We start from the raw sequence: 9,491 nt of genomic DNA, 5'->3' as shown, positions 1-9,491 counted from the left end.
ATCTGGAAAAAAAATAGTGGAATTAAAAGGATTGCACCAAAGACATATTACATTGAGTTCTCGCTATCTAAATGTTGAACTGGAATTATTCAGACATAAGTGTAAAGTGAATAGGCTAGATATCGTCTGGTGATCTTCTAAATGGTAGCTTTCGACGATAAGCTATTTTAAGGTCTATTTCTTTTACTTACATCGGTCTATCATGATATCAGTTCCAGTTTCCCACGCCTCATCATCCATTTCAACCTTTCTTCTGGGTGGACTGGGTCTACAAATTCAAATCAGATAAAAGTATGAGGAAAAGTTTAAATAGTCTACTCTAGAAAGACAGCTGTACCAAAACTCAAAATTCTTAAAACAACTTAAAATCGAACATCAATTACCAAAAAGTCAGTTTAAATGCTTTTAGTAATAGGCTTATTGTTACATATTTTCATAATACATATTCTGCATCGATCTAAATTTTCAAAATATTAAAAACATGGAGAATGCTCACCTCCTTTCTCTATCTCTGGATCTTGAACGTCTTTTATCACCAGATCTTGACCTATGTCGATCTCGAGAAGAAGATCGTTTTCTCTTTCTATTACGATCAGATTTCTCATCTAAAAAAAATAAACAGAGAAATTTGATATAAACTGAATTTAGTTATTTATGAAGCTTATTATTCTTGAGTAACTAATGACTCCTTTGAACTTGTGACTTGCTCTTTCAGTCAAAATCAACAGAAGCAACCTTTACCTGTATCATCTGTGGCTTCATCGATAGTCTGATATTCTTCCCCTTCTTGAGGCCCAGAAACTTGTTCACTATTATCTCCATTTTGTGCTGTATCATCTTGCATAGGTTCTTCAGTGCGCTAAAAAAACAAAGATCAAAGCTAATTAACCTGCAGCCTCAGGCCAACCAATATCATGAGGGTCAATCAAAGTTGACCATAAAATGTGATTTGTTCTCAATAAGTAAAAAAATAAATCAGCATACCACTATGGTCATAATCCCACAATTATCTATCCAATATTGAGTTATAACATTATGTTAAAATAATTACCGTAGATTCTTCTGTCTGTTGAGTTGGTTCTGAAGCTGTTTCAGCAGGTTGATTGGCAACTTCAGGTACAGGTTCCTGTACAGGCTCAGAAACTGGTTCTGGCTCCTGCACAGCCTCGGGAACTGGTTCTGGTTGTTGAACTGGCACAGGAACTTGTTCTGGAGTAGGTTCTTCAACTGGTGTTGGTTCAGGTTCAGAAACAGCCTCTTGAATTGGTTCTGGTGTGGGCTCTGGTTCAACAACAGGTTCTGGTGCTCTAGGTGCTTCACTAAAACTCTGATCTTCCTCAGTTGTTGTGTCTAATTCCCCAACAGATACATCTTCGTCTTCTAAAATATCAGAATAAAAATAATCAAGTTAGGTCTTCAAATATAAATCTTCATAAATATGAGCAATGAATATTCATTCAGTTAGAAGACAAAGTATGAATCATTGCCATTGATTTGGCCTTGGGTGGAGTAAATTTTCTAAATATATCTTACAGAATAACAGTAGACCTTATAATTCTATTTTATTTTGTTTTTAATATTGATGTTTCAGCGATCATTTCATAACTGCAGGCATCCATTATCAGATAGGATGCTATGTATAAAACCTGTAACATTCCTCCACCAAAACAATAACATGACCTACATTCAACGACTGACCCACTTTTTCTAAATTCCAAAATACAACCGCATGATCAACACAAAAACTGATTTCCTGAAAGACCCTGCTAAACTTTAAAGGAATGTGCAGACTTTAAATATTTGTGAAAACCTTCAAATCCCCTTAAAAACAATTACTCACCAACACCTTTTTCAGCGTTCAAGGCTTCGATCAGCCGTTTAGCAAGAACTGCTTTTACTCCTTTCGTTTCAAGTCCTCTTGATTTCAGCTCCTCTCGCAATTCAGCAACTTTCAACTTAGTAGGATCTATTTCACTCATTTTGAAAATTTAGTTACCCTAAAAACAATGTCTGATGCATGGAATGATGCTAAAATATTGAAATTTTGTTTACTATCTCTTTTGTTCCTAGTATTTCCCGGTTCAAAATGGCCGTCTGGAGGACGCACATGCGTGGCTTTTGTAGTTTACTGAAATAGTTCCGTAAGAGAAAACGAATTTCTTTCTAATATACTTTGCGCTTGATCAGCTATTTTCATTTAAAGGGATGTCACTTATACCTTATTATAATAAAATGTTCTCTGGTTTTCATCCTTTTGGCATAGAATTCGATTATAGTCTACAACGTTACTTTACTATTAAGTGGGTCATATTTCGTTTTCTATTATGTTCTTTATCAATACTTTTTTTAAAAAGTCACATCTTTACATTGTCCAGTACTACAGTGTACACATGAAATTATGCATACAAAAAGGACTGGACAATAAAGCATCAAATTTTTTTGGTTCATTTGAGACACGCCCATCGTAGCAACGTTATTGTGTACATCATGGCTGCCTCGACGGACGAAGCAAAGGAAAATGCAGGTAGTATATTGTTTTTTTTTCTGTTTTACCAATAAATGTCTTTTGAATGAAAAAATTATAGAGATGTAAAACATCTCTCCTGTTCCGTCTCGGCTCTCGCTATTGGAACATTTGTATGAGACTAAATAGGCTAGGCTAATAAATAATAGACAAACAAAACAAAATCTGAACCTTATCATATGCTAGGCCTTCTGTTTTAGAGTAATTTGTTGCTCTCAATCATTCTAGTCTCTGAATAAGTGTAATATTTAATTGAATTGAATTTTGGCAATCATTTCCTTATTATTATGAATTTAAAATTATATCAATTACAAAATACTACTGACACTGATACTAAGAGTCTTACATTGTCTTTGGGTTGATGAAAATGTCAACCACTTGAAAATTTATTATTTGTAATCATGATTTTACGGAGGAGAATTTTCAGTCTGAAATGTCACTTTCACATGAATTTTTTGGGAGGAAAGTGTGTTATTTCAAATGTAAAATCACTGAACCTTTTATTTCTATGGACCCAGAGACGTAGCCTACTAAGACAAATAAGACAAATGGAAAAAAACAGATATGAATTAAATAGGCATAAAATCCAATCCAATCTCTAATTTCCCCATTTTTTTTTTACCAATCAAAGGCCTACCTTAGTCTCATAAACAGGAATTTTTTTAGCTAAGCCAATCAGTAGGCTGTAGGGCCTACCAACCATAATAATTGAGGCTAAATATTATTTCATTTTATTTTGTAGATTCCTTATTCAATGAAATTCAAAGAAAAGTCACAGAAGCTTTTGATATTTTTGACCATGAATCCAATAAAACAGTGGATGAGAGGTTAGAACAATAATAACTTGTTTCAAAAGACTTCACATAAATTTATCAGACAGCAAAAATAAAAATGCTGGACTGTGTTGTAAAGAAACATATTGTGTCCAACCAACAGCAAAATTCTATGGAGTTTAGATATTTCAATTAATATAATCAGATCTTTAGATATTTTGCAACAAAAGTGTGTATATCATGGTTGTCTTCGAAATACATGATTAAGCTTTGAAAACCATAATAATTTATTGAAAATATTCTTTCAGAGAAATAGGAACAATAGTCAGATCATTAGGATGTTGTCCAACAGAAGGTGAATTACAAGATATGTTACATGAGGTTTGTAAATTCTTACTCTGTTAAAAATAGATTACAATTATGGTTCTTTTAATTTCCATTGTAATTTCACAAGTTTTCTGATTGCAATAGAATTGATAAATTTCAACCTACATTTTCATATTGCATAATAAATTTTGTAAATGTTTGTAAAATTTTAAATTTGAATTCGATTTATTTCATGTATTCCAAATTATCTCCCTTTAGTGTGTCAAGGGAGGTAAGTTGTTCACTCTTATGTCCTTGCCTGTGTAACTCTAAAAGTCAATTTGAATATTGTTACAGATTGAAGAAGAAGAAAACACAGGTTATATAAGATTTGAGAGGTTTCTACCCTTGATGACTAAAGTTTTAATGGAAAGAAGGTGAGTATTAAATAATCCTTTTTGTCACATTTGAGAGGTAAAACCAGTGGCACTGAAATAGCTCAGTTGATAGCAAGTAGGATTGTCTCGTCTGTAAGCGGATTAGGTGCCTTGGATTCGACTCCTACTCAAGGTAAGAAAATTTCTGATGCCATGCCACTGCCAGTGATTCCGAGAGTCAGGATAGTGAATACCAAGCCATTAGGTATGTGAAATTTCCAGGATGACTGATCATCATGCTCATTATGGTTTACAACAAACTTAGTACATAATGATTAGAGAGCATTTCCTCTTGATGTATTTTTTTTCTAATTTGCTCTACTCTTCCTAATCTAGATATAAGCCTGTACCAGAAGATATTATGCTCAAGGCTTTCCAAGTATTAGATGCTGAAAGTAAAGGTTATTTAACAAAAGAGGAATTAGAAAAATATATGACAGAAGAAGGTAATCTTTGTTGTGAAATCGTTTTATTTTTTCATTAAAGAGATCCATCTAATTAGGCCAATCAGGAACTTCTTAACAATGTCAAGCTATTACGAATTGCATCATATACCTTAGTTGCAAAAGCCACCTTTCCTCTGTCACAAAGATTTCTAAATTTACCACTTCGATTGGATTATACATAAGTGTATACAGTCAATTACAGAAAGCATCTAAACCATAAGCCATAATGTTTATAGTCTTTATGTTGAGAATTCTAGTTGGCTGTATTCACTAGCAAACAATTCAATCCAATCACTGCATTGAGCCTTATGAAGTCAAAGTATAATGCACAGTTTGTAATAGCTTCTTATTGTGAAGATGAATCAGGATGTAAAACCCTGTTTTATTTATTGCATTAAACAGTCATGAAATCATTAGAGATAGAATCCAAATTAACTGTAGATATTTGATGATATCTTTATTCATAAATAAGATACATTATACATTGTTACAAAACTTATTCATATTATTACAAAAGATAAAATACAGATCAGCTTTTGCATAGTGCTGTGCTCAGCAGTTGTCATATTTCAAAAATAATTATTAATGTTTAACTTTGGTATGCCTCTTCAGCACCTTTCACTCTGCAGACTGCTGTCACAATCCCTTTGGAAGCAAATGCTGTGGTAAGATTACATGTATGATTTAGTTCAATCCATATTTACATTTTAAATATTTCAGGTGAACCATTTACACAAGATGAATTAGAAGAAATGTTATCTTCAGCTATAGACCCTGATAAAGGAACTATTTTATATAAAGATTATGTATCAGAATTAACTGTTGAGGAGCAGTGATAAACTCCAGGTTTTTATCAATTTTTAATACGACTCTAAATCATTGTGTGGCATCAGATGGTTTAAATTGACTTGTACATTTACAACATATTTTAAGGAAACATTTGGATAGATTGGACCTTCAATAAGCCACTAAATGAGCAAAGATCCACTGATTTAGGATATCAATGTAAAGATCACAGATGTTGGCGGAATTTCAGTCTTTATTTAGAAGTTCTTTCAAATTTATTGTATATAAACTCATAAATTATATTTATTAAACCATAAATTGAGAATGTAATTATAAAATATAATAAAATAAAAATGAGATTTGGTTGAGTATAGTAGGAATCATTGGTCCCAGTTTAGGTTATTTTAGACTCAAGGTGGACTAAGTCTGTAACATTGTATAGGTATCTTCTCAGTGGCGGCGCCATTGGGGGTATTTTAACCAAGCTTAGAAAAATAATTTTAAACTTTTTGATCCAAAATCAGAGTGAGAGGGCACCAATTAAATTCAATTTTTCGAAAATTTTCTAAAGAGAACTTTATCAGAGGCTCCATGAGATGCTCGTGCTTCCAAAGAATTGTTGCATTTTAATATCAGCCTCGACAGTTTTCCCCTTATTGAGTGTCTCAGGAGGTTTGTGCCGTTACTATATGTTTACCTTTATATGAATAAATGATATTGGTTCTTTTCTACTGGTAACATTTCAATAATAAACATTTTCCTGTTGCCCTCTCTTCTACCAAGTATAAGCTTAAGCACCTTTAATGTGCTAAGGGAGATAACTTGTCAAAAATGCATAGTTGATGACTCGGTGGTCATTTGGCCTTGTTGTGGAAGAACTGAACAAACAATCTATATAAGGGAACAGAATGTCTTTTTAAAATGATTTGATCTACACTTTACACTCCCCTCACTCGATCTGTCTCCAGCACTACCAATAGCAGCATACACTGCCGTTTCAAACACATCTTTAAGTCCATCTTGAGTCAGTGCTGAACACTCGACATACGAATGAGCACCTATTTCACTGGCCAGTTCCAATCCTTCCTGAAACTTAATTGGTGATCGTTTCTCAGTTTCTAATTGTTTGATCTCTTGATAACTCAATCTTAGATCTGATTTGGTTCCAACTAACACAATAGGTACGCCGGGAGTATGGTGTCGCACTTCGGGGATCCATTTCTCTTTCACATTTTCAAAAGATGTTGGGTTCATTACGGAGAAGCACACAACAAATACATCAGTATCTGGATATGCGAGAACACGCAGTCTATCAAATTCTTCCTGGAATATTGAAGGAAAAAATTTAACATCGAAAATTTCTCCTAAAAGTTAAAAATGCGTATGCATGTGAAACGAATCACGATCATGAAAATCTCATGCCTTCAACATCGTATCAAAAGTCGTAAAATGAAATATAAAATACAATTTTGATGTATAATTGAACGCACCTGTCCCGCCGTATCAAATAAACCCAATACCATACTCTGATCATCTACTGTTAACGTCACTGAAATATACAATATATGATATGATAACAACAACCGAGAAGAGTATGTAGATCCGGTGTCCTTTCTTTTGAAAATGTTACTTTAAATGCAACTATATAGCGCAATCGAGTTATAACTATTCCTAAGAAATGAAACAAGCGCATTTCCCCTAAAAGTGCACATCTCGTATTTTAAGTCATCTTATCTTGAATGATGAGATTTTCTTTCTTGGCGAGTGTCTGGAATTGTCAATAAGTTACTCGAGAATAAAGTTTTTCACCCGACAGACACCTTTGCACTGTTTGAATAAATGTTAATCGTGTAACACAAGGTTTGCGTTAATCTTTGAAGTGTCGTGCAAGTTTGGTTAAGTTAACCTGTTGATGTTCAGAAATAGACATTCTTTGTTATTTTCTTACATTTATCTTTTTCAACATCTATTTTAATGTACAGTTACCCTGTTGCAGATGTAGTGAAATGAGGTTATAATCATGACCTAGGTTATTATAGAATGATTAGATAAAGTTATATGTTATAAAAAAAAAGTAAATAGAAATTGATTAATGTAGAGCCTGGACGACCTCCGATCTTTTAAAAAAAACTTTACTCGGAAAAGATACGACTACGAAACAATCTTCAGATTTTCTTTTTTCGAAAAGTCGTCGAAATAAAATATTGGAATCAATTGTGGCCCATGCCTATTCGTGAATGCCTACTTGAGAGTATAAATGGAAATTTGTATAAGGCCTACTGAAGGGGTCCTTCAAAATAAAATTCAATCCGTTTAATCAAGAGTGTTATCTAGACGAGACAATTTCATTGGTTTAATTGCCATCCCTGCGCGTTTTACGTCACATTGGCGGGAATTTTTCAGTAAAACGCATTTTGATTTGGTAATCCAATCACGTGCACACCTTACGTCTGTAAGTATCAGATATTTAGATGGGCAGTGTCTTCAGCACGTTACAACGCCGATTCGTTCTCAAGTAAGAATCGTAAGTATGATTTACTCAATATTAGGCTACAGTTTCTTAGTAAACCTAGTCAATGCTAGGCTACTTGTTTGCGTAAGCTCAATCATGTCAACCTGACCAGAGAACTTACTTACGTTGATCTAGGCCCACAGTTTGATTCCGAACGCAAAGGCTTTAACGACGTGGCATTTGTCCTATTCTGCCAGTTTGAGGCCGGTAATTCGCATTCAACTTGTGCACCCTTATAATTTTGAACAAATTGAATTGATGTATTAGCTTCAGCATAATTCTAAATAGTTAATGAGAAAATAGGTATGCATATTCTTCGAGCTGGGTTTAATGATCATGTTGTATTAAAGTAAAATGTAGCTCTTTATCGGATGGCATTAATCAAAAATTGAAGATCAACACGAATTTGACTCACGAGGGTAAAATATGCATCTCCGATGTCGCATTTCACACAGTAGACCTACCCTGTAATCAGGTCTATGGAAACGTGTGTAAGGATTGGGAAGTGTCTATTGAAAGAAGCTAAACGAACATTTAATGAACACTACCAATATTTGATTCTCCTTTTAAACTAGATTATTTACTTGTCAAAGAAGACGCCAGGAATGTTTAAGATAAACTATGAGTATGAGAAATGAAATTGCATGAACTTTTCTTCGATAACACACTATTACCATCTAGCTTTTAGTGTATTTTTAGGAATTTATAGTAGGCCTATAAATTGGTGTGAGTGCAAATTTAAAATGTAAATTTTACGTGTCTTAAGATGAACCAAAGGCGATGTTTGGAATAATGGAATTGGTACAGATTCAACAAATTATTCAGAAATGTGAACTCGAGACTTTCGATAGAATACAGTTAACTATAACACGGCCATATTTCAAGTCTGCCTCCTTTAAACTTTCTTGTTAAGAGTATAGATCTAGGGCTACATGTCAATGAATTAAAAATGGCACGTGTTTAAAAATAATCTATGCAGCTAATTAAATTGTAGAGAAGCGTAGTAAAAGGCCATATGTGCAATGTTAAGCAACTCTTATAAATCAAACGAATGCATAAATTATATTAACGGGTTTCTTTGTTTGCGGAAAACACCACTTACATAGAGAATTATATTACAAAGAAAAGAGAAAATTACTCTCTAGCTAATAGAAAGTATTCAATTTCTAATTTAAATTTAGAACGTTTTACTTACCAGCATAATTTTCAAATACAGTTGGTACATGAACAGTAGGGAATTTATCAGTAGTATAACTGACTAGTAAACACGTTTTCCCCACCTCCCCATCCCCTACAACAACACATTTCACATAGTCCCGAGGGTTGGCGAATTCACAATCCGTCATCCCGCGGGTTTCGTTTCCACTCAACGTTTGATGCTACAAGATTCAACACAATCTCACACGTTTTAAGTTTTAAAGCAAGTGTTGAAAATCCACTTGAAATGTCATTTTGCTTCTAGAAATAGATCAGAAATATGTCACAGGCGTCTTATTCTTCACAATATGACGTCACTGCCATTGACAAGGAATATCTCGATACAGTGCCGGCGTGTCACTTTACAGTTGTCTCTTGAATACAGGAATATCGATTGATACCAAATTCTACACAATGGACTGGAAACACTGACTGAAGTTTGGAATTGATCGAGTTATAATTTACTACAGTTTTATGATATAACAGTCTGTAATGCTAATCAATGTTCTC

The 9,491-nt window shown here is 33.7% G+C and overlaps 2 protein-coding genes across 2 annotated transcripts; one reads left to right on the top strand and one right to left on the bottom strand.

Moving 5' to 3' along the window:
* Positions 1-2,471: 2,471 nt before the first annotated feature.
* LOTGIDRAFT_199842 (hypothetical protein) lies at positions 2,472-6,036 on the top strand. The gene is made up of 6 exons (XM_009048764.1): positions 2,472-2,524; positions 3,267-3,351; positions 3,606-3,678; positions 3,961-4,040; positions 4,377-4,486; positions 5,207-6,036. The coding sequence occupies exons 1-6, from the start codon at positions 2,488-2,490 to the stop codon at positions 5,320-5,322; spliced, it is 501 nt and encodes a 166-aa protein (XP_009047012.1). The 5' UTR covers positions 2,472-2,487; the 3' UTR covers positions 5,323-6,036.
* LOTGIDRAFT_238030 (hypothetical protein) lies at positions 4,833-9,130 on the bottom strand (the record flags this gene model as incomplete). Its single annotated transcript, XM_009048763.1, has 4 exons — positions 4,833-4,863; positions 6,261-6,595; positions 6,763-6,821; positions 8,980-9,130. 4 exons carry the CDS (start codon positions 9,128-9,130, stop codon positions 4,833-4,835), a joined length of 576 nt encoding a protein of 191 aa, XP_009047011.1.
* Positions 9,131-9,491: the final 361 nt, after the last annotated feature.

This window comes from Lottia gigantea (genome assembly GCF_000327385.1).
Source record: "Lottia gigantea unplaced genomic scaffold LOTGIsca_128, whole genome shotgun sequence".
NCBI lineage: Eukaryota > Metazoa > Mollusca > Gastropoda > Lottiidae > Lottia > Lottia gigantea.
The sequence above is the reverse complement of the archived record's forward strand: the minus strand, read 5'-3'. Positions and strand labels throughout refer to the sequence as shown.

Coding starts and splice junctions, on each gene's coding strand:
- LOTGIDRAFT_199842 (XM_009048764.1), top strand. CDS start 2,488: ATGGCTGCCTCGACGGACGAAGCAAAGGAAAATGCAG. Junction 2,525..3,266: donor CGAAGCAAAGGAAAATGCAG/GTAGTATATTGT, acceptor TTTATTTTGTAG/ATTCCTTATTCAATGAAATT. Junction 4,041..4,376: donor AAAGTTTTAATGGAAAGAAG/GTGAGTATTAAA, acceptor TTCCTAATCTAG/ATATAAGCCTGTACCAGAAG.